This window comes from Orycteropus afer, unplaced genomic scaffold (genome assembly GCF_000298275.1).
Source record: "Orycteropus afer afer isolate SDZICR_OR568_19922 unplaced genomic scaffold, OryAfe1.0 scaffold00020, whole genome shotgun sequence".
NCBI classification, from domain to species: Eukaryota; Metazoa; Chordata; class Mammalia; order Tubulidentata; family Orycteropodidae; genus Orycteropus; species Orycteropus afer.
The window spans coordinates 4,374,921-4,400,191 of NW_006921607.1; the positions used below are offsets into that span (position 1 = coordinate 4,374,921).

The 25,271-nt window shown below is 47.4% G+C and overlaps 1 protein-coding gene across 1 annotated transcript in view; it reads left to right on the forward strand.

Annotated features, from left to right (window-relative positions):
• The first annotated feature begins 14,214 nt into the window (after window positions 1-14,214).
• FKBP1A (FKBP prolyl isomerase 1A) overlaps window positions 14,215-25,271 on the forward strand; it is a 48,537-nt gene continuing 37,480 nt past the window's right edge. Inside the window, exon 1 of the mRNA XM_042783593.1 lies at window positions 14,215-14,382. Coding sequence (XP_042639527.1) covers window positions 14,215-14,382 — 168 coding nt within the window. The remainder of the gene's footprint in view (window positions 14,383-25,271) is intronic.

A 25,271-nucleotide genomic window follows, 5' to 3' on the forward strand; every position in this document is an offset into this window, starting at 1 on the left:
CCTTCTGGTTAGCAGTCAAGTGCCTTAGACACCATGCCACCAGAGCTCCCCTAGTTAGGTTAATTCCTAGATATTTTCTCACTTGGGGGCTATTGCAAATGGTATTGCTTTTCCTGATTTCTTCTTTGGTGTACTCCTTGTTAATATAGAGGAAGCCAACTGAGATTTGTGTGTTGATCTTTTACCCTGAATGTTGCTGAATTCTTCTATTAGATCCAGCAGTTTTCTTGGGTATAATTAGAGTTTTCTATGTATAACATCGTGTCATCTGTAAACAGAGATAGTTTTACTTCTTCCTTTCCCATCTGGATACCTTTTTATTTCTCTTTCTTGCCTGATTGCACTGGCGAGGATATCCAGTAGAATATTGAATAAGAGTAGTGATAATGGGCATCCTTATCTCATTCCTGTTCTCAAGGGGAAGGCTCTCAATCTTTCTTCATTGAAAATAGTGTTGGTTGTTGGTTTTGCATATATGCCCTTAATTATGTTGAGAAATTTCCCTTCTATTTCTATTTTGCTGAGGGTTCTTTTGTTTTTGTTTTTTTAATTAGGAAAGGATGTTTGATTTTATCAAAAGCTTTTTCTCCATCAATTGGTATGATCATATGTTTATTTTCCTTTGTTTTACTTAATTATCTATGTATTACATTGATAGATTTTCTGATGTTGAACCATCCTTCAATACTGATATGAATCGCACTTGATTGTGGTGTATTTTTTTTTAATATGTTGTTTAATTCTGTTTGGTGGAATTTTGTTGACAATTTTTGCATCGATATTCATGAAGGATAATTGGTCTGTAATTTTTTTTTAATGATGTTTTTGTCTGGTTTTGATATCAAGATGACACTGGCTTCATTCAGAGTGAGTTAGGGAGAGTTCATTCTGTCTTTTTATATATTCTGGAAAACTACGAAAGACTGTGTTAAAGCAAAATTATATTGACCTTTAGTCATACAGTTATCTAAAATCTACTAATTTACTTCAATTGTTTCTTGTCATATGACAAGATGATTTTTAAATTCATGAGGGATTTCCTGAGAGTCCTTAAGCAACAAAAGGGAGTTGCTGATGCAAACATGTCCATAAGGCCATCGTCACGTGGTGTTCATTTCCCCATAGTTTGTCTGTACCTGTGTATGTGCCAAGGGCAGGGAGCGCTCTTTTAGACAGAGTGATCAGGGACGGTCTCTCAGAGCAAGCAAGTGACAGAGGGGACCATCCACACTGGTATCTGAAGGGAGAGCGTGGTTGAGCAGCTGGGCTTTGGAGTTGCCATTCCCTGGGACAGCAGAGGGAGCTGGAGCCCACACACATTTGGCAAGTTGAGGAAAATGAAGGAGGCCAACGTGGCTGAGAGAGGAGAGAGGGCCCAGGGGAGGTGGGGAGAGAAAGAATTTACATTCTCTCTTCACAGTGACTCTAGGGGTGGTTACTTATTAGCTGCCAGTCTGGCATGGAGGAAACAGAGGCTCAGGGAGGGGAAGTCACTTCCCAAGCCCACACAGGGAAAGTGGATGAGCCAAAGGGATGGTGGAACGCCAGAGCCTGGGCCCTGGTTGGCTGCCCTCTGCCACTCTGTGGTCTTACCTGCCACTGGCCCAGGAGATGTGGCCTCCCAAGTGGTGAAGGGCCATAGGGCACAGCCATCGGGTGGGAACACTGAGGCTCAGAGACAGAGAGTGACAAGCCCAGGGTCACACAGCAGGTCAAGGCAGCCAAGAGCAGGCCCAGGTCTCCCACCTCCATCCCGTCCAGATCTCTACCTGTGATGGGCTTTGTGTCTCTGGATACCCACATTCCCTCCCCACCCTGGGGCCCTTGGTTTCCCATTGTAAAGGTGGAAGTTGAACTCAGTTCATCTTGTAATAACTGCAGCCTGCTATGATGGCAACTTGTGACAGGCCCTGTTCTGTAGTCTATTAGTGCTGTTTTATCCTCACAACAGCCCTGAAAGGTAGTTACTCTTCCCCATTTTATAGATGGGAAAACTGAAGCACAGAAAAGTTTCAAGACTTGCCCAAGGTCTCACAGCCAGCAAGTAGCAGAACCAGAATTTGAGTCTACACTTGTGACCCCAGCCACCCTGCCTCCCTCTCTTCTGAAGGCAGCACAGCAAATATCCCCTCCAGTGGGGAGAGAGGATCTTCTCTTGCATATTTCCACACCTCTGCACCCACCTGCCTGCCCTTCCAGCCCCTAGCTCCTTGGTGCCCCACCCACCCTAACTCAGGTGCCTTGGAGCTAATGACCATGGTCTCCTGAGCCACTGAGAAATGTCCCCAGTTGTGGACTCAGCCAGCAAAGCTGTGTCTCTGTGCCCCTGGCAGGCATGGCCGTGGAGAACTTCAGCACGCTGGTGGGTACTGGCATCCAAGGGCAGCTGGTTGGCGGCTTTCACAGCAGCATGAACCAGGGCTGCCTGGAGCACAGTGGCTCATGGGACAACGGCTTCTGGGGGTACAATGGCAGCTTCCTCACTGCCTCTCTGGAGAACACGGTAAGGAGGGGCCTGCTGGCCTTGGCTCCAGTCTGTGAAATGGGGACATGAAGGGCCTGCGGCATCCACACACAGATCAAATGAGAATACGTGCCTCAGGTGGCCTGGCTCACAGTGGGCACACAAAACAGTAACATAATGGACAACACTTGTGGCTTCCTCCCATCACATTTAGTGAATGCAAACCAAGGTCTGCAAGGTCTACACAAGCTGCCCCACTCCCCACTCCCCACACTGGGCCTCCTTGCTCTTTCTCAGACATGCTCCCCTCTCCAGGTCTTTGCACATACTTCTCCCTTTGCCTGGAGCACTCTCCTCCCTGATCTTTTCCAGGCCCCTTCTTTCCTATAGGTGCTTGCACATGTGCACACATATTCACTCATGTGCACAACCACACACACACTCTGATCAAATGTCATCTTCTGGAAGGTGCTTCCCCTGACCCCCACCTCCTGCAGCCAGCTTCCTTTTGCTTCACAGCAATGACACCACCTTCTACATTCATTCGTCCATTCAGCACATATTTATTGGTCCCTACTGTGTGCCCAGTTCCCTAAACGGGAGGAGAGGATCCTCTCATGCATATTTCCACACCTACCTCCTGCCTGCCCTTCCAGCCCCTAGTTCCTGGATGCCCCACCCACCCTATCTCAAACAGTTTGCCCTTGACTGCCAACCTAAAGGTTGGCAGTTCAAACCAACCCAGTGATGCCGCAGAAGAAAAGGCCTGGCAATCTGTTTCCACTGAGATAAAAGCCAAGAAAGCCCTCTGGAGCAGTTCTGCCCTAAGACATGGGGTCACTGTGAGTCACCATCGACCTGATGACAACCAGCAGTAACACCACTGTGTGCCAGGCACTGTTCTGTGCACCAGGACTGCAGCAGCCAAAAGACAGATACGTGCTCTAGCCTGCGGAACTGACCTGCTGCAGGGGAGTCGTACAGTAAACACGTATGGGAGCATAGCACATAGCTGGGGGGTGGACACCAAGGGTGGCATTTGTTGTGGGGGAGCAGGGAAATGGGAAAATGGGATGTAATTTTACATAGGAAGGTCAGGAAAGGCCTTGTGGATAAGGTGACATTCAAGCAGAGAGCTAAAGGAGGCGAGGGAGTACCATGCAGGTATCTGGAGGGAGAGCATCCCAGGCCAAGGGAACTACTGGTGGGAAGGCTTCAAGCCGGAACAGCTGGTGAGCATGAGGAGAACAGGGACCTGGCTTTGCTCACACAGCTGGATCCCCAGCACTCAACATGGTGCCTGGCACACAGTAGGTGCTCAATAAATGTTTACAGAGTAGTTGAGCACTTTGTATACCCCAAACCAAACCGAACCAAACTCACTGCCATCTAGTCAGTTCTGACTCCTACTGACCCCCATTGGGTTTCTGAGGTGGTAAATCTTTACGGAAGTGGTTTGCCCCATCTTCCTTCCATGGAGCAGCTGGTGGGTTTGAACTGCTGACCTTCAGGTTAGCAGCCAAATGCCTTATCCACTATGCCACCAGAACCCCAGGCTGTGTTCAAGTGCCTTGTATGCATTACTCCATTGACTCCTAACAGCAGCCCTCCAGAGTTGGACTGGCCTATATCTTGGCCTCTATTTATGAGTTAGGAGCTCTGGTGGCATAGTGCTTAAGGCATGTGACTGCTAACCAGGAGGCTGACCGTTCAAACCCACAAGCCACTCCTTGGAAGGAACATTGGGCAATCTACTTCCATAGTGATACCGCCTCAGAAACCCAAGGAGGGATCACTATGAGTCAAGTCCAACTCGATGGAACACAACAACAACAACATTTGTGAGGTGTGTGGCTTGGGCAGTCACTTAGCATTTTGAAGCTTCAGTTCTCTCATCTGTAAAATGGGGTTTATTGTAGAGAACACATCAGAGGGCTGTTGTAAATATTAAACTGTTACTAACTGTTCAATTGTTAGCAATTATTACTATAGTGGCTGTTACCGTTATTAGGCTGTGTAGAGAAGCAGCAGCAAAAGACGCTGTTTCTGCCCCCAAGGAGATGGCAGATGAGTCAGGAATGGCTCACAGGCGATGGCCCCATGGCACTGAAGTCTTCCTGAGCAGCAGAGGCCAAAGGATGGGAAGAAGACACTAGGCAGAAAACAAGACTTGAGCTAGGACTCTAAGAATGGATGGGATTTGGAGAGGATGAGAGAGAAAGCCTTTCAATGGGAGTAACTGAGCAAACACAGGCGTCAAGGCAGACCGAGCACAGGTGCCTAAGGTACTTCCTCTTGTTCCCCAGCGGAGAGTGTACATGATGGCCGCCATGGTCCTGGGAGCACTCCACTGTCTCTCCTGCCTGGTACTGGTTTGGGGGGTAAAGGAGCAGCCAGGTAAGAGGCGAGGGGACTAATGGCCCCAAGAGGGCAGGGACAGCCTTGTGCTCGGGAGACCCTGCTTGCCCTGGGGAGCCCAGGCTATTTGGCCCTCCAGACAGACAGGAAATGTCACCAGAGTACTAAGTGAGGATTGGTTCACCCTAGTCAAGGTCAAGAGCCATTTACCTTGTCAGTGTCAGATTACCCAATAAGCAAGGTAAGCACAGGCTTATTTGTGCTTACTTACTAATCTGTAGTGAACGCTTTCACATTTTTTTCACCACATCAAATATTGTGCTTCTAGGTATGGCTGGCGTATGTCTCTCTCCCAACCCCACAGCCTTCCTACAGAATCAAAGCCTCTATTCAAATTGCCAGTCCCTGGCAGGGACAGAGTACCCAGTAAGCAAGGTAAGCACAAGCTTATTTCTGCTTACTTACTTATCTGTAGTGAACAGTTTCACTTTGTGGTAAAAACATGTGACACAATTCATTACAGATGAGTAAGTAAGCAGAAGTAAGCCTGTGCTTACCTTATTGGGTAATCCCCTCCTGGCCCTGGTGTTGATAGAGGCCCAGGTGAAGTGATAGTTTTTCTCCCACCATTCTTCTCTGAACCCTGGTGACAAAAATGGTTTGCACTGGACTACTAACCTACAGGTTGGCAGTTCAAACCCACCCAGGGCACTGCAGAAGAAAGGTCTGGTCATCTGTATCTCTAAAGATTATAGCTAAGAAAGCTCTATGGAGCAGTTCTACTCTGAGTGTGGTGGGAAAGACATATCCATGAGGATTTTGTGGTAGGAATATTTTAATTACAAAGGAAAACTCAACTCAAACTGCCTTAACCAAAAGGAGAATATATTAGCTCACATAACTGAAAATTAACTGGTATTCAGGCATGGCTGGATCCGGGTGCCCAGAAAATGCCCTTAGGAATCCATCCCTCCCTCAGGCTCTCAGCTCTGCTATCCACAGTGTTGGCTTTGTTACATGCTGCCTCTCCCCTGCAGTGTGCTCACCTAACTAAAAAAAACCAAACTCACTGCTGTCGAGTCGGATCCAACTCATAGCCCAGTAGCTGCTATCTCCCATTCTCCCAGCTTAGCTCCTTTTTCACACATGTTCCACAAGAATCCCAGGGGTGGCTCTCATTGCTCAACATGGATGGGTCATGTGACCTTCCCTAAACTAATCCCTTTGAGGAGGACCTCCCAAAAAACCCACTGCCACTGAGTCAATTTCAGCTCATAGTGACCCTGTAGGACAGAGGGGAACTGCCCCATAGAGTTTCCAAAGCTGTAAATCTTTACAGGAGCAGACAGCCACATCTTTCTCCCACAGGGGTTGAACCACTGACCTTTGACCTTTCAGTTCACAGCGGAGTGCCTTAACCACTGTGCTGCCCTGGCTCCTGTGAGAGGAGGAGGGAATGAAATTCACTGATTGACTGATGAAGTTGGGGGTGAGGGGTGAATTGAGGGTGTAGGAGGGGGTTCCCCAAAGGAAAATCTGGGTGCTACAAGACAGGAGACCGAGACTGAAACAACAGGTCCAACACCCTCTGAGCCCCAGGGCTCACGGGCTGACACAGCCGCTCCCCAGCCCCACAGGGCCCTTCAGCCCCCTGGTGGCATCCCACCTGCCCTTGTTCCCCAGCCTGCGGTGCATCCTCAGCCATCGACCTTACACCTTGCTGCTAAGCAGCTTCCTCTTCCTCTCCTTGGCTTCCCAGGTGAGAAGGAGGTGCATGAGTTCAACCTGGGGCAGCAGAAAGAGCCCTGGGTGGAAGTTCAAAGTCCTGACCCCGGCCCTGTCTCAGCCCAGCCTCCCTGTGTGACCTGGGCTGGTTCCTGCCCCATCTGGGCTCTAGGGACCAATGGCAAAGGCCTAATGACCTCTTCTTCCAGGTCAATCTTGTGTTCTCTAGAGGGCCTCTGGAAGGACAGAAACTACATTTCCTGTTTTACAGATGGGGAAACTGAGGCAGGTCCTCCACTCTCTTTGGCCCCTTCCACCTCAGGAGAACCAGGGCAGGCGGAGTCCTGGGATGTGGCACCCTCTGAGGGCTGGGGCCTGAGAGGCCTGCTGGCAGTTTCCCCCACATGCTTCAGACTCACTCCAGATTCACTATCTCCAGAGACACCTCCCAAGGTCACAGATAACCCCATCTGTGCCCCAACCACATCTGTGCACCAGCACATGTCACTGTGCCTGTCAATCTCTGCTCTCCCCGCCAAGATGGCTCAAGGGATCTTCGCCTTTTACTGCACTCACGCCGCAGGCCTAGCCGGAAGCTTCCAGTACCTCCTGCTCATCATGCTGGTATCTTCTAAGAATGGGAGGTGGTTCCGGGGAGGAGCTGTAGCCCTCCAGCCCTGCAGCTGAAACATCTTGAATTGGTATCCTGACTCTAGCTCTTCTCAGCTTTGTGATCGCAACATGTGACATCCCCTCTCAGAGCTTCAGGTTCCTCCTCTAATTCCCACCCACAGGGCTGTGGTGAGCCTGAAGGTCAGCATGTCAGTGCCTGGCCCAGAATGAGTATGCAACAGTGTTGGTTCCCTGGGCTCCAAGTGTGCAATTCTCCATCTGTCAAAATGGGAGGCAGTGTCGTTTAACAGAAAGAAACCAAGTCAAAAGGCCAGAAAGAGCTGGGGTCACCTCCATTTACTCATCTGTAAAATGGGGGTGCTCATACCTAACTCAAGAGCTTATGTTGAGGAATGAATCAGATCTTGACGAAGCCTGGCACAACGTAGATGCTCAGATTTTCTGTCCCCATCCCAGCGGCTCCTAGAGTTTGTCAGGGTCAATGTGGGGACAGTGCAGACCACATGCTTAGGGCTGCACTAGCAGGGGATTTGTCTCTCAGTAGGGAAACTAGTCATTCATTCAGCAAATACTTTCTGAGCTCCTACTATGTGCCAGGCAGTCAGCCCTGAAGAGACTTACATGCTCTGCCCTCAGGGAACTCATATGCTGCTGCACGTACAGGCCAAAAATCAGAACTGACAAGGTGTGATTTCAATGGAAGGGAGGAGCCACAGAGTCCTGTGGGAGAGGTGACAACAGAGGACCTCACCTTGTCTGGGCAGTCAGGGAAGGCCGCCTGGAAGAGGTGCTGTTTTAAATCAGTTAGAAGGATGAGTTGGAGTTACCCAGGGGAAAGCAGGAAAGAGCAGCATCAGCAGAGGTCTCGAGATAAGACCAGGATGAGAATTGGAAGAACGATGATATATATTCCTACAAACAATACGTGAGAGTACCTGTTGTTCCCATTTTACAGATGAGGAAACTGACACTTGGGGAAGTAAGGCCACCTCCCCCACGTCACACAGGAGCACACAGGCAGAGTAGAGTCCAGCCCAATCCTGTGCTCTGCCTTTGACACTCCCACTTGCTGCCGCCACACTCAGCACCATTCCCCAGTGCTCCAGGAAGCTCACCGGCCCAGCCTGGAGAGCAGCAGACCTGGGAGTTTATGCTCTGGGAGAACTGGGAGTGGAGAGATGGCTATGAGCAACCACCTGAAAGAAGTTGAGAGCCACTTATGGCAGAGGGAACAGCAGATGCAAATGCCCCGAGGTGCATCTTGCTGGGGCAGCCAGACCAGTGTGACTGGAGAGTGGGGTTGGGGGTGGGAAGGTATTTTAAAAAGCAAATCAAATCTTGGCTCTCTCTAGCTCAAAACCCTTCAGCAACTCCCATCATATTTGAATGAAAACCAAAGGCCTCACTACACATCCATCCCCACTCAACCTCCCATAGCCCTGGTCCCACTCTCCAGCCACATTGACCTTCTGGCTCCCACTTGAACTAACCCAGCAAGCTTGCACCTCAGGGCATTTGCACCTGCTGTCCCCTCTACCACAAATGGCTTTCCATGAGATCATTGCCTTCTGGTTGGCAGTCAAGTGCCTTAGGCACTATGCTACCAGAGCTCCTCCTTCTGCCTCTAGGAGGGCTCATTTTAAGCCTGGCAGAGTAGCAAAACTAACCAATCCCAACATCAGAATTCTATACACCTGAGAGAGAGAGGAAACTTCCCAGAAGATTGCTTCGTGCTGCTCCAACAGAAACACACCAGGTGGATAAGTTTAACAATCAGGAGCTACTCAATTGCTCATGGCAAATTCCACCATGGAGTTTACAAAGATTGTGGCTAGAAAAGCCATACTATGTAATGTACTACACCGCAACCAGAATGCTCCTTTGAAGTGAGGATATAAAAGACTTTGGCTCGCTTACTTTGGGCAAGTCATCAGGAAAGACCAATCACTAGAAAAGGCCATTATGATTGGTAAACTAGACAGCCAGTGAAAGTGAAGGAAGCCCTCAATGAGATGATTGACATAGTAACCAAAACAATGGGTTCAAACACTGGAACAATCATAAAGACGGTACAGGGCCGGGCAATGTTTTGTTCTGTTACACATAAATCAGAATTGGCTCGAAAGCAACAAACAACAGCATGGATGTAGATAGAGTCTGTGTGTGTGTGTCTGCGTGTCTGTGTTCAATGTTCTGTCACATGCTTTTTTTCTGTTGAGATACGGTGAGCATTTCCCATGCTATTCAATGTTTATTTTCTGAGATTTTTCATGATTCAATCTCTCCATCCATTCCCGTTATATTGAACATCACAAGTGTCTCCAAGGTTTCCCTATTATTAACAGCATGGCAATGAACATCCTTGTGTTGTTGTTGTGAGGTGCCATTGAGTCAGCTCCAATTCTTAGTGACCCTGTGTACATCAGAACGAAACACTGCCCGGTTCTGTGCCATCCTCACAATCCTTGCTGGGCTTGACCCCATCATTGCAGTCACTATGACAATCATCTTGTTGAGGGTCTTCCCGTTTTTCACTGACCCTCCATTTTACCAAGCATGATATCCTTCTTCAGGAAATGGGCCCTTCTGACAGCATGAGCAAAGTAGGAGGGACAAAGTGTAGCCATTCTGGCTTTCAAGGAGAATTCTGGATGTACTTCTTACAGGATAGATTTGTTAGTTCTGGCAATCCATCATGCTTTCAGTATTCTTCATCAACACTGCAATTCAAAAGCATAACTCTTCTTCTCTCTTCTTTACTCATTGTCCAGTTCTCACATGCATATGAGACAATTGAAAATACCATGGCTCTGGTCAGGCACACCTTAGTCTTCAAAGTGACATCTTTGCTCCTTAACACTTTAAAGAGGTGTTTTGCAGCAGACTTGCCCAGTGCAATATGACATCTGATTAAAAACCTTATGAATAGTAATGAAACATTTATGAATAGCAGTGAAACACTGTCTGATATATTACTGGAATATCCTTGTAGACAATCTTAATTGCTTCCTTGGATCCTTTACTAGAAGTGGAATAGACAAGCAAAGTCCACACACTTTCAAGGCTTTTGTTGTCAATTTGTTCTCAGCAAGATAATTGCCTTTGATAACCCAACACCAACACTTTCTTTTTCTTTTTCTTTTTCTTTTTTATTGTGATTTGGCTGTAAGTTTACAGAGAAAATTCATTTTCCATACAGCAGTTCACATACACTGTGTTTCATGACATTGACTACAATTTCCCACAATGAAACAGCTCCCCTTCCACTTCATCCCCATAGCCACCTCTTCCCTGTGTCCTTCCCTCCCATGCACTCCTGCCCCCTGAGATGTCTCCCATGATTGATCTCTCCAAGGAGTGTATCTACCTGATGTAAATGTTCAGCTCATATGCCTGTCTTTTGTTTGGCTGGAAGCCACAAGAGTGAGTCCAATTCCAGACCTGAAGGGCAGCTAGGGGTCATAGTCTCAGGGGATCCATCAGGCTCTATCAGACCAGCAAACATGGTCCCCCCCCCTTTTTTTTTAATGCTTTTGAGTTTTGTTCCACATTGTTGTCCCACTCTACACAGGATCTCCTACATAGATCCCCCTCCAAGTGGTTGACAGTGGTAGCCGGGCACCATCTAGTTCTTCTGGTCTCATAGTCCTATAGGCTGTGAATCACATGGTGTACCAGTCGCTTGGACTAATTGTTTCCATGCGTCTTTGGTTTTCTTCATTCTTCTTTGCTCTGGATGAGGTGAGACCCGTTGTCGCATCTAGATGGCAGCTTGCAAGCTTTTAAGATCCCAGTCACTACTCACCAAAGTAGGATGTAGAACAATGTTTTATGCCAATTGAGCTTGATGTCCCCTGTGACCATTGTCCTGAGCCCACAGGTCTAACTGCTTGCTCCCTCTGGGTAGTTGGCTGTGGCCAAAAACTGACTACAACCTTGTCTCTTGTCATCTCTACTATATACCTGGGAATTCTTACAGAACATAACAACATACTTGTAGAAATATTGTCTACCAACCTTATACATGCCAACATCAGCACTTGATGAGGGAGATTAACATTGCAGTGTAGCTTTTACAAGTGTATCTATGACTCCTGGGGAGTAGGGGTATATTTCAGAATGCTAACTGGCTACTTGTGACTCTTCTGTGTTGACTGATCTATTTAGGGGCCAGTCAAATACTCTTAACCCCATTTCACAGCCAGGGAAATGAGGCTCAGAGAAGCCTAAAGGTTTCCCTGGTATCAGAGCAAGAGAAAGGATCAGATTCTCCTCCGTCCAGTGCCCCAGCCCAAGCAGCCACTTAGGGCTCCCAGTGCCTCACTCTCTCCAACCAGCACCCCACCTGGGTGTCCCTTTAGGATGCTCCCAGTGTATCAGTCTCCCTCCTCCCTCCCTTCTCTCCTTGTCCACATCATGATTCCAGTCTTCATTGTGTTTGTCCAAGTGACAGGACACTTCCTGGTCTTTGCACTGATGATGATCCTGACAGGCTGCAGTTCAGCAGTGATACCTGCTGCCTTGGTAGGTGGGGTTTCTCCCTCTGTCCCAAGTAGGGGAGAAGGAAGAGGAGGCTCCATCTTGGGAGGAAGAGTGTGGGATCTTGCAGGACTAAGGAGAGAGACTTTCCCTCTGGTCGCATTCACTATACCTGGCTCCATGGCCACTCCTTGCTTAAGGGAGACTGAGAGAATGCATAACTGACATTTTTGCCTCCTCCCTGGGAGATAGTCTTTGCCAGGTAGGGAAGTAAGGAAGGAAATGTCTGTTGGATAAAGTTTCTGCTCAGAGACCATGCTGGTATCAGAAATACCACTCTGGTGGAGAGTGGTACTGAGCACAGGGGAGGCTAGAGGCAGGAGACAAGGAAGGAGGCCATTATAGACATTCAAGAGCAAGATGTGGAGGCCTGGACCTCAGGCAACAGAAAGAGCCTCGGGATAAGAGTGGGACGTGTTTCAGCTGCTGCCACTGAAGACATCTTTGCCACACTCACTCCAGTTTCCCCTCCATTCCATTAGCCCTTGTGGTATGTATGGGATGGAATGAATGTCATGGGAGTTGGGAGGCGTAGTTTCTATTTTCACCTTTGTCACCAACTTGTTCTGTGCCTGTATTATTTAGGGTGGAAGCTAGACCCCAAATGAAATGGTTTAAACAAGACAGAGCATTATCTTTCTCTCATATAACAGTCCAGGGCAAGTAGGCAAGTGCTATTGTGTAACATCATCCAGGGATCTAGTCTGGTAAGGAGGGCATTGTTGTCATTCCCACAGTAAGAGTTGGGCTGCCATGTGGTGGCTCCAGCCACCAGGAGGAGGAGATAGTACAAGCACAATGTTTTAAGGTTGAGGTCCAGGAGTGGCTTCTATCACTTCTGCTTCTGTTCCATTGCCAAAACTTTGTCACATGCCTGTGCCTGTAATGGAGGCACTAAAGAGCTGACTATATGCTCAGCCTCATGGATTTGAAAACCACAGACTCCTTGGGAAAGTCCTTCCCTCTCTCCTGGCCTCAGTAGCCTCATCTACAAATCTGATGTGACTTGTGTAGAGTGGGATGAGCGTCCTCACATAACTCTGCAGGAAGCTCCCACCTTTCCTTCGTGCTTCCACCCTCACGAGATTGGTGGTTCAAACTCCCTCAGAGGCACCTTAGAAGACAGGCCTGGTAATCTGCTTCTGAAGTTCACACCACAGTTGTCTGCACACATGGGGTTACCATAAATCAGAATTGACTCAATAGCAACTAACAATATCAACGTAAGTGCTAGGAAGGAAATTAAGTAGAGTAAGGGGATCAAAAAGGACATCCAGTGGTGAAGTGGTTAAGGTATTTGGCTGATAACTAAAAGGTCAGCGGTTTGCACCCACCAGCCACTCAGTGGAAGAAAGATGAGGCAGTCTGCTTCTGTAAAGATTTATAGCCTTGGAAACCCAGTGGGGGTTGCTGTGAGTCAGAATCAACTCAATGGCAGTGAATTTGGTTTGGTTTTTGGTTAAGGTGATTAAAAGGAATTTCTGAGGCATATGACTGCTAATCAGAAGGCTGATTCAAACCCACCAGCCACTCCTCAGAAGGAAGTTTGGGCAATCTACTTCTGTAGTGATACTGCCTCAGAAACCCAAGGAGGGGTCGCTATGGGTCAGATCCGACTCGACGGCAGTGAGTTAGAACCAAAAAGTTGGAGGTTGGAGTTTCAAGTCCACCCAGAGGCACCTTAGGAAAAGGCCTGGTGGTGTACTTCTGAAATTGTCAGCCACTGAAAACCCTGGAGTGGAGTTCAGTTCTACTTTGACACCCATGGAGTTGCCATGAGTCAGAATAGTCTTTAGTCAGAGTGTCAGGGAAGGCCTTGCCGGAAGGGGATATTTGAGCTCAGATTAAATGGTGAGCAGAACTGAGCTATGCAAGATCTGTGGGAATAATCTTCTAGGCGGAGGGGACAGCAAAGGAAAAGCCCTGAAACACAAACAATATGAGTGAGTCTGGGAGCCACAGGGAGGCCAGGGTGGCTCTAGTGTCAAGGGTGAGGGAAGGGGGTGGGAGTTGAGGTCAGGAGAAGGCAGAGGCCAGGTCGTGTACCTTTGCAAGCCACTAGGAGGGTTAGCTTTTGTTCTGAGATCACTGGACTGCCACTGGAGGGTTTTAAGCAGAGGGAGGGCACAATTTCTCACAGCTCCCTGTGGATTCTGGTGGAGAAGGGCATGTGGGAAGGCCTGAGCATCAGCTCCAGAAGTAATGGCGGCTGGCAGAGGAAGGAAGGAAAGGATGGACGTGTATTTTGTGAATTGAGCCAATGGTAACTTAGCAATGGACTGCATATTAGGATGGGGGAGTCTGGGTTTTGAGAGATAGGAGACTCAGGAGGAGTGGGGATGTGTTGAAGGGGGTCAAGATGGCATGAATATGAGCCTCAGATCTGGCTGCCCGAGGAACACCACACACACACATGCCAAATGCCCCAAGATGCCTCAGGGCAGGGCCCAGGCAGGGAAGGTGTCTGTGAGTATCTGAGCCTCCCTGGCTCCACGATGAGGCCATACCTGCTTCTGCCCCTCAGCTATGCCGGGTACCACGCAGGGGACTGCAGGCCAAACCCCACCGTGCTCCTGGCGCCCGTGCCCATTGGCCTGCTCCTCGTCGGTCTGACCATCTTGTGCTTCTACCCCATCAACGAGGAACACAGGAAAGAGCTCAAGGTCAAGATGGAAGAGGCCCTGTGAGCCTGGGGTCCCAATGGTTGGCTGGGATGGGGTGTACTGCCTAGGCCAATGGAGAATACACCAGCTCCCCCTTCCTGCTCACCATCCCATCCAGACTCCTGGACTCAGAGCCAAGAGACCAGCCTCTAGTTTCACTTCAGTCACTGACTCATCGTGTGACTTTGGGCAAGGCCCATTTTTCTCTCCTGGTCTCAATTTCCCTGAATGTAAAATGGGTGGGACTGACTGGGTCCACAGGGCCCTTCCTGGCTAACCATGTTTGTGATAGATGAAGAGCTAATGGGCTTCCCAGAAGGGCTAGAGGCCTCCAAATGGGCAAGGTCAGCACAAGGTCCATGGGAGGTGAAGCATTGTCTGTCCCAGTGCTTGTACGAATGTCTTTTCCCCACCTTTCTGTACCTCGAAGAGGAAGACATAGTCTCCTCCTTCCAGGATCCCAGGTCCCAGGGCCAAAGCATGTCACCCAGAGCAGCTTCTTCTTCCCAAGTGAGCAGCAAGCAAGAACAGCCAGTTTGGATGGCCAGGTGAGGCATGGGAAATCAGAGGAGCGTCCCCTGCAGCCAGCTTTAAGAGCAAAATGAAATCCATGTCAACACAGCCATATTCCCTGAGTGTCTGCTGGGTGCCAAGTGCTGGCCTTAGGAGACAGCAGGAGAACGAAGCCAAGAGCCAGGTCCTCTTGGAGGTTTCATCCTGGTGGGGAGCTTGGAAATAAGCAAAGATACTATAAAACCTGTGAAAGTCAGAACCTATGTAAGGTAGAAACCTGTCAGGGGAGAAAACCTCAAATATTTTCCACTAAAATGAATGATAGAAAAGTGGGAAAGCTGCAAGACCCAGAAGAGCAAGGTAGTCCCATGCGGTAATGGCCCTCGCTGCTTTCACTATATATACAAGAAAGTTTTAGAGGATGGTAATTGCTAAGAAAATGTGAAATACAGCAAGAGTAACTAAGTAGGGTGGGAGTTGGGGGCACTGCTTTAGACAGGGTGGACGGGGAAAGCCTCTCTGAGGAGGTGACATTAGAATTGAGGCTTGAATGATGACAAACTAGCCATGCCAAGATTGGGGGAGAAGAATGTTCTGGGCCAGAGGAACAAACAGCAAGTGCAAGGACTCTGGAGAGGGAACCAGTTTGGTATAGAAAAGCCCTTGGTCTGGAAAGGAAAGACACTCCAGCCCGTTCAAGTAGGATGCCCTCTCCTACGAGGAGATCGGCCCCAGATCTTGGAGTCAGCCCTCCTCTTATCCTTTTTCTCCAAGGACTGATTCTGCCAGCAGCCATGATGCCAGGTTGTTTCACCGAATGAAGCCAGAGTTCCAGTTGCCACAACCTTGAGGACAGGGGCAGGGCTGAAGGAACCAAGAACACAAGACATAATGTTTGCCACAGACCCTATTCATGGATAGACAGACTGCCCCATTTTCTGAGGCTCCCAGCCAGATCAGACCTGAAGAGAGGAATTCCCATAGAGGACCTCCCCAGGACTATATTGAAGTCCCCTGCAAATATGGTGTGTGACAGGAAGCAATTCTGTTTGTCTTTGCCTGATCCAAACAGATGTTATAAATCACTTCCTTGCTGCTTGAAACAGTTACATCTTTGCCAGAAGCTTCTAAGCCCAGCCCTATCATGAATGTTTAAGGCAGTGATATCACCTGGGAAAGCTGGCTGGCTGCCCCTGAGAAATTTCCCCCCATCCTCCACCCTCCACCCCAGTCCTCCACCCCTCCTACAAGGCAGCAGTACCTGGGTAACAAAGCCATGTTTAATGATCTACGATGCCTCAACTTTAGTACTTCAGAAGTCAATTGTTGCTGCTTTCTAAAGGAACCACCTGTGGGGGCACAGACTCATAATAAACAAACTTAGCAGAGACTGATGTATAAACCAGGCACCACTGTTCAATTTGAATGAGAGAAACTTGCATCTGTTAGAATTCCAGTTGGGTGCATATAACAGAAATGTGGGTATGTGCTAAGACCAAGTTGTTTCTTACACAACAAGTCTAGAGGCAGGCACTCCAGGCTTGGGGCAGTGAAAACAGAAGTCATCAAGGATTCAGGCATCCTGAACTTTGAAACTTTCCAAATTCCTAGCATGTGACATTCATAATCATGAATGCAGCCCAGGGTAGAATGAAGGGCAAAAAGTGAAAGGCTGAGCAGGATGCCAGCTAAAATACATTAACTTTCCCAGAAACCCCAGTCAAAAGAGTTTTGCTTACATGACATTTGCCAGAGCTGTTCAAATAGCCACCCCTAACCCCAAGGGAGCTTTCGCAAGGGGTCTGTGTGTGTGTGTGACCAGTGCTTCACTGCTCTGCACAAACAGAACTGCATTAGTTCTGTTAGTAAGAAAGAGGGAGGGTGGGAGGATGGGATTTGGGGTAGGCAGATGGCAACATGTGACACAAAACCTATCTAGCAAACCAAACACTCCTTCCTGTTCACTGGTTAAGCCATTCTCTCCCAGTAGATGAATCTAGATGGTAAATTAAATGACAAGATTATTTAGAAAATGTTGAAGGAACTCTGGTGGCATGTGGGTAAAGCATTTGGCTGCTAACCAGAAGGTCGGTGGTTCAAGCCCTCCAGCTGCTCTGTGAGAGGAAGATGGGACAATCTACTTCCTTAAAGATTTACAGCCTTGAGAACCCAATGGGAGTTGCTATGAGTTGGAATTGACTCAATGGCAGTGAGTTTGGTTTGTTTTTGTTTTTTTTTTTTTAAATCATTGAGTCAGAACCAGGAGTCAGCTAAGAACAGTGATAGCTGGCAGTTACTGTGCTCTCTCCTCTCTCCCTCTCTCTCTGTCTCACTGCCCCTGGTATCATCTTTCCTTTTCACCTCAGACTCTAACTCAGGAAGTGAGGTTTATAGATAAAGGTCTTGTGCAGAATTTTGAAGTCCCCTACAAATATAATGTTATTTTTGAGGAGGCTCTCAAACATACTTTGTATGGCAGAGGCCACAAATCAATCACAAGAGTCCACTCCCCTCTCCTTGCTGGGTGCACTTCCCAACCTCCCTTGCAGTCGAATATGGCCGTGTGACTAAATTCTCTCTGGGGAAAGTGATGGGTGCCACTTCCAGATGTGGGCAATAAGACCTCCTATGCTCACTCCTCCATGCACTCTCCCACTTCCCTTGAGCTGAAGTGACAACATAAGAGACCTTGGCAGGTGTGTGCTGAAGGTGGCAGACTCCAAGGCAGCCTGACTCCCTGAAAGACCACATGGAGCAGAACCCCCACACCCACCTCTGCTGGAGGATCTGTTCCGGAATGTTCTGTGAGAAATAAACTTTCTCCTGTGTTTAAGTGACGATCCTGCCGGTCTATTTCTGAAGGTTGTTTAGCCTCATGATCTTAACCACTTAGTTCCTAAGCCCTCTAACTTGGATAATATCCCTTCTCCCACTCCCTGTCATACTCTCTGGGCATGGCTCATTTTAGTTCCTAGCTTTTGGGAGGGAATGACCCTGGAGAATAAGAGAACTGGAGCCCTGAGAGTAAGGAAGTATGAACTACAAGCCCAGTCCTGGGTAAAGAAGGCCTGGACTGCTGGAGGCATCTCTGATGCAATATAAAGAACATGCCTTGGATGCCTCATGGGAATTCAACAATGTTGGTGTCCTGAGTTCCCCATCAGATGCCAAGGACAATGAACAGATGTCTTATCTGCACACCTACACGGCAGGGCATGCAGAGTGCAGAAAAATAGGAGGCTTGGCTCTGCCACTAAAGTGCATCTCTAGCCAAAGAGAACAAGAAGGCAATTGGAAGCCAAGGCCTCTAGGTGAATTGTACCATGTGCACAGTTAACCTACGAGGACTCAACTCTTAACAAAGAAACAGAGAGAGAATGGACTATTACTCAGGAGTAAAAAGGAAGTAACTACTTGAGGCACACAATGTGGATGAATCCCAAAAACATATTGAGCCTCAGGAAACAAACACAAAACCATGTAGACTTACGATTCCGTTTACACAAATGCCTTGTTGTCATTGTTGCTGGTTGTCACTGAGTCGATTCTGACTCTTAGCAGCTCCACATGTGCAGGATAGAACAACTCTTAGAGGATTTTCAAGACCGGCAAATCTCCAGGCCTATCTTCTGAGGCACTACTGGGTGGGTTCGAACAGCCAAGCTTTCAGCTAGTGGTCAAGTGTTTAGACATGTATGCAGTCCAGAGACTCATGAAGTCCTAGAGCTACAGTTCTCCTATAGGGTAGCCCCTGGCACGTGTAGCTATCTATAATTATGCAAATTAAAACTAAGTGAGTGAAAATTCATTTCCTCAGCTGCACTAGCTACGTTGCTGCAAAAGGGGCAAGGAGGTGGCATCTTCTGACCTCCTCTAACTGCACAAGAGGAAGGCAGACTCACCATCAGCAGCCCAGGGCCTGTTCTTATGAGGCCAGACATGCCACCACCCCCCAGCCCTCTTACTAACCTTATCACCAACAGTTCCTCCTGTGGCACCCACCACCCATCTGCTGGGTTCAATAATTTGCTGCAGTGGCCACACAGAACTCACAGATTATGGGGTTTATTAGGGAAGCAACAGGCTACGATTCAAGTTCGGGAACACATCAGTCTCTCTCAACTGGCCATCTCAGTCTCTCTCAGTAGCACATCTCTCTCAGTAGTGCATCTCTCTTCAGCAGTGCGTCTCTCAGAGAGATTCCACCACAATTGCTCAACAGCCACATGTGGCTAAGCCGGTTGCCATCAAATCCATTCTGACTCATAGAGACCCCACGTGTGTCAGAGCAGAACTGGGTTCCACAGGGTTTTCAATGTCTGATTTTTCTGAAGTAGATCTCCAGGTCTTTCTTGCAAGGTTCCTCTGGGTGGACTCAAACCTCCAACCTCTTGGTTAGCAGCTGAATGCATTAACAATTTGCACCACCCAGAGACATGTAGCTAGTGACTACTAACTACATTGGATAGGGCAAAAATGGAACCTTTAAGTCATCCCGGAAAATTCTATTGGGCACCACTGTTCTAAATTTAATCTACAAGAATAGAAATCAGAATAGTGATTGTCTCATGGGGAGGGAGTTAACTGGAAAGGGACATAGGGATTTTTATAGGATGATGATAATACTCTATATTATTTATTTGGGAAGTGTTAGTTACAATGGCGTATACACACACTGTGGCTTCCCCTGGTGGTCACCGTAGGAAAAGGCGGCTGATGTACAAATGTTTTGTTGGACTCGTTGAGAGCCAAAGGGTCTCCATGGCATCTTCTGAGGACCTGTCAAGAGCAATGTTGACTTTCTGCGATTTGGGGCTTTCACTCTGAGTTTGCAAATGAATCACTAGTAAAGATTAGGTTCCTTTGCAATTGATAGTGTCCATGAGGAATGTCTCTAGTCCTTTCCAAAGGCCTCTTGGACACCACTGGGCTTTCTAGAGGGATCAGCCCAACCCAGGCTCTGCCTTTCTTCCCATATCACCTCCAGCAAAGAGGAGGCCCCACTGCATACCATGTCCCCCATCCTTCCACTGATCATTCTCTTATAATTAATTCAGCAACCCACATTTGAGTCTCTACTATGTGCCAGGCTAAAGTTCTAAAGTCAAAGATTATTACAGCCTTCCTGGCCATCAGAGGTCATCTAGACAAACTCCTTCTCTTCATAGAAGCCGAGAAAGGGAGAGGGACTCATCTAGTCCCAAGCAAGTCATTAGCAATGACAAATCTAGAACCCAGAATATCTGCCTCCCTTCCCAAAGCTCTTCTCAATGTACCACCCACCTCATCTCTGGATACTTCCAGAGGGCCCCATATGTTCTTCACTGTGAAGGTCTCACGTTTGTACAGAGACTGCTCTATGCAAGCACCCTTACAACCTTGGATGTATCCACTAGGCTTTGTCTTAAGCACAGCTGCCTCAGGCCTTGGTAGAACACCTGTGATCCTCCCAAGACATGGATAAATAGGTGGTCTTTGATGAGCTGTCACAAGGCCATTTCTCATCCACCATAAATTCAGGACACTGCCATGGACATTTTTCTCATCTTCCTTCCTGGTTCTGCTGAGGTAGAGCTGTCTACCTGGCTCAGTTCCACTTAGGATACAGTTGCAGGCTGCAAACCAGCTTAGCTGCTAGTGTGAACTTGGCCTCTCATCAACAGATGCCTGTCACTCATGTTGCATGTCATCTGGCCCCTTTTGTTTCAGCATCATCCATGGGACAAGGGATGCAGGGAGCTGACATCATTGCTGATCCTGCTCTTGCTGTCCGTGTAACTGATATAAACTGTCACAATCCATTTGGGCTCAATGAACTCTTGTCAGCTGAATCTACAGCAGAGTGGCAAGCTAACCTAACAGCTTCTGCTGTTTAGAATCTGTCAGTCTGCTTGACAATATGACTTTCACATCAGTGTGATTGTCCCCTCTGAGGCTCATTGATGGCACATCTCTCATCCTGAGTTTGTCCTGCCTGCTGCCCCTCCTGCAGTTCCAGACTCTATTGGCCATGGGGCCTACATACATTTGATTGCTCAGAAGACTGAACGAAGAAGAAGTTGCAAAGCCACTCTGCATAAAAACAATAATACAGAATGCACACGTGCTTCCCAAGCCAAATAACGTTCCTCGTGGGCTCCCACGCCCGCTTCACCTCCCTAAGTGCAGACTATGGGAAGTAGCCTTGGTTTTCTCCTGTGTGGCTCCATGGTGCAGAGGAAACAGCAAAGCCATTGGGGCCAGACAGATCTGGGCTCATGTCTGGCTTTGTCTGGTGTATTCATTTCCTGAGGTTGTGGTAACAAATTACCAACGTGGCAGCTTAAAGCAATACAAGTGTATTCTTTCACAGTTCTCAAGGCCAGAAGTGTGAAATCAGTTTCACAAGTGAAACTAAGGTGTTTGCAGGGCCATGCTGCCTCCAGAAGTTCCAGGGAAGAATCCTTCCCTTATCTATTCCAGCCTTTGGTGGTAGCAGCATTCCAGTCTTCAAGGCCAGCATCTTCAAATCTCTCTTTGCTTCATCTTCACATCACTTCCTCCTCTGTCTCCTTCTTATAAACATAAAAGGGGATGCATTTAGGGCCCATCCTGATAATCCAGGATAATTTCCTCATCTCAAGCTCCTTAACTTGATCACATATGCAAAAACTGTTTCCATATAAGATAACAGTTATGGTTCAAGGGATCGGGACCTAATATCTTTGGGGACCATTTCTCAGCCAACCACATATGGCCATGGGCAATTCATCCAATGTCACTAAACTTCAGCTTTCTGTTTTGTAAACTCACTACTATGTAAATTCATAGATACCGAGCTGATTCCAACTCATAGCGATCCCTACTGGGTTTCTAAGCCTGTAAATCTTTATGGAAGCAGACTGCCTCATCTTTCTTGGTGGAGCAGTTGGTGGGTTTGAACTACCAACCTTTTGGTTACCAGCCAAATGCCTTAACCACTACACCACCAGAGCTCCTTCTGTCAAAGAGGATTAATAATCGTGATGTTGGGATGAGGATTATATATACTATTCTGTGAAAAACACCTATCACTGCATTTCTTGCTGTTAAGTCAGTTATGTGTTGCCTCACTGGGCAATAGAAAGCCCTTTCCTGCTCCCCCAGGTCCACCGAGAGCCTTGTATTGGCCCTTGGTATATACTGCTTTGTGACTCCTCCTAGTGGGTCACTGTTTATGGCCACTATGATGTACTGACCATAATTCCCAATCCAAATATTTGAGTACATGGTTTGGCTGAGAGTCTAAGGACTATTCTTGGGCTCCAAAGCCACCTGAGAGACATATTTTAGCTTAGATCCATGCAGAATGGAAATTTCCTAAACATTTAGAGAACCAAGAAGGACAGTCAAAGTGAAAGTTTGCTGTCAGGATGTCACCGGAAAGTCCAGTATGAGTGGACCCCATAGCTATTGACATAGAAAACAAGAGGGCAAGTTAAGGTACGGAGGATTATGGTCCTTTCCAATTTTTCCAGGAAAGTCAGATCACAAAAGGCCTTCTTGGCCATGGTAAGGTGCCTGGAGTTTTTCTGAGTGCAGTAGAAAAATACCACAAGAAAGCAAGAAGATATTTTTAAAGTTTATCTTAAGAAAGTCTACTCTGGAACTGTAACACCTTCCTGGGAGTTCAGAGGGGGAATAAAACTTCCTGTGAACTCCAGGGATAAATCAAAATGGTTCTTTTCCAGTGAAATGGCTCCCTTCCTGTTGTCTCAAGTGTGGATCACCGTGTTGGGCTGGGGTTTCAGTACCATATTCTGTTTTGGGTACCTAGTGCTGCTCTGACAGATACCTAAAATGTGGAAACAGGAGTGGAGTGTGTCTTTGACCTGAGATCCCTGTGCTGAGACACTGGCAGAGAGACACCAGCATGAGACGGTAACAGCCTTAGCAGCCCACAGAGGAGAAAGCTGGATACCATTGAGTAGGCAGCTTCCTGGCGGAGTGGGTTGCCTTTGGGCATAAATTGGTAGAGGAGACCGGCATGAGATGGAGTAACAGGTTGGCCGGCCCATGAAAAAGAAAGCTAAGTGTCCTTTGGGCAGGAACATTTCTGGCGGAGTGGGTTGCCCTCGGGCATTAATTGGCAGAAGCGGACAGACCAAGGAAACTGGAAGTAGAATTGCCTCAGCCTCAAGGCTAGGACCATGGCCTTTAGGGATGGAACTACAATAGCCTCCTAGATTTCAGAAAGTTAGACCTTCACTAACTTGGTTCTGGAGTGTAGGGCTACTCATTCATATGAGCCAATGGGATGGAGCCATAGCTGCTGCCCAAGAGTGAGGGGGCAGGGCTGCCATGCCCAAGAAGTAGAGGGACGGGGCCCACCAGGCCAAGGGGGTGAGGTTGCCACTCAGATGAACTAGGGGACTGGAGCCACCCAGTGAAGGAGATCTGTACAGATGCCACCAAATGAAGATCTGTACAGGGGCCAAGTTGACAAGGAATGGAATTGTGGTAGTTAAGATTATGTGTCAACTTGGCTGGGCCTGGTTGAGTGGCTGGGCAGCTGGATGTAGTTATTCCCCATGGTGAGGATGATAATTAACTCTATGGTGGAATCTACTGGAGCAGCTGAATAGCTGCTTTAGAGATGTGATCTGCTTCCAGTATATAAGAAGCAGCTTTGAGGATTAGCGTTTTGGCACGCTTGAACCCCGAGTGTAGCCAATTCATTGTCCAGCAGCCTGTCATGCTCTGCTGATCTTGAGACTTTTTCTGTACTTGAACTAGTGGCCTGCTTTGTTGTTTGGTAATATCGTATTTGCTGGCATTGGGTTTGTCAGCCTCAGCAGCCAGCAGCTCTCTGAGTGAAGAAAAGCAAGCCTCCAGCTTCAGTGGGCTGGGAGCAGGAGGCAGTGCTGAAGTCCAAGGTTAAGGGGCCCTAGAGCCTGGCACTTTGAACTCAGACTTCTACCCTCCAAAATTGTAAGAGAATCAACTCCTGTTTGTTCGAGCCATCCCATTTGTGGTATATTCCTGTCAGAGCAGCACTAGGGAACTAAAACAATCACTGAGATCCCGAGTGTCCTCATTTCAGGGGTCAGGGACTTCCATTACAGCTGTGGTTTTCAAAGTGTGATTCCCAAACTAGTCCATCAGCATCACTTGGGAACTTGTTAGAATGTAAATGCTAAGGTCTTACCATGGATTGAAGGAGCTCTGGTGGCATAGTGGATAAGGCCTTTGGCTGCCAACCAGAAAGTCAGCAGTTCAAACCCACCAGCCGCTCCACAGAAGAACAATGGGGTGATCTACTTCCACAAAGATTCACAGCCTCAGAAACCCAATGGGGTTGCTATGAGTTGGAATCAACAGCAGTGAGTTGGGTTTTGTGCTTTACCACATATTGACTGAATCAGAAGCTCTGGGGATGAAGTCCAATGCTCTGAGCTTGAATAAGTCCTCCCAGTGATTCTGAAGCCTGCTGAAGTGTAAGAATCCTTGTGGTCACTACACACACATACCCAAAAAACTGATAGACCTTTATCGATAAAATGATCTGTGGAGTTATTAGCACGTGTGCCAATCTTCCCCTACACTGAGGTTTTGCAGTAGTTTTCAACCACATCCAGGGAAATACTGCCACAGAAAAATCACACTGAATGACTTGAAAATAGTAACTTCTTTATGACTTGTTTTATAGACCTTTCCTCATTTCCTCTTCATAGCCGCAATTCTGTGTATTATGTGTGAAACCTATTTATTTATGTTTATCTTACAAATAAGGAGGAGGTAAGTGATGACTCTAAGGGCAGAAAGAGAACACATGGTTAACGTAGGACTTCAACGCAGGTTCATGGCTGTGTGTTAGTGTTCTCTCCTCCATCGCTCTCTGCCTCAGAGGCACTGGAATCTTTTGATCAGTACCTGAGAGAAAAATTCTCTACTTGTATTTATGCATTATTCCATGGATGGATTTCTGATTTCAAACTCACAATTCAGAATTTCCTTTCTCTTTTTCATAGGAATTAAGGTCAGTTATAATTATTATTATTATTATTTCATGTATAATTTTAGTGAGGATTATAATTCATGCCAAAGCAGTAGGGAAGTTTGATATAATATGAGCCATTTAATCCCAGAACAAGATGTTTTAAACGCTTTTCTAAAACAATATGGTAAAGCTGGTTTATAAGTGTCAAGACTTCTATCAGTAGGCAGTTCAGTGATGCTTATGAAACATGTTGCTTTCCAAAAAGGATGAGAAGAAAACAAAAAATATAATAGATGATACTTTGAGGAGATGGTAATTTCATATTGTTCATTATTGTTGACCTCCAAATAAAAATAAAGACTTCGAATTGAAGTTGTTAAAGAGAGAGAGAGAGAGAGAGAAATGAAACTTCTTGCTT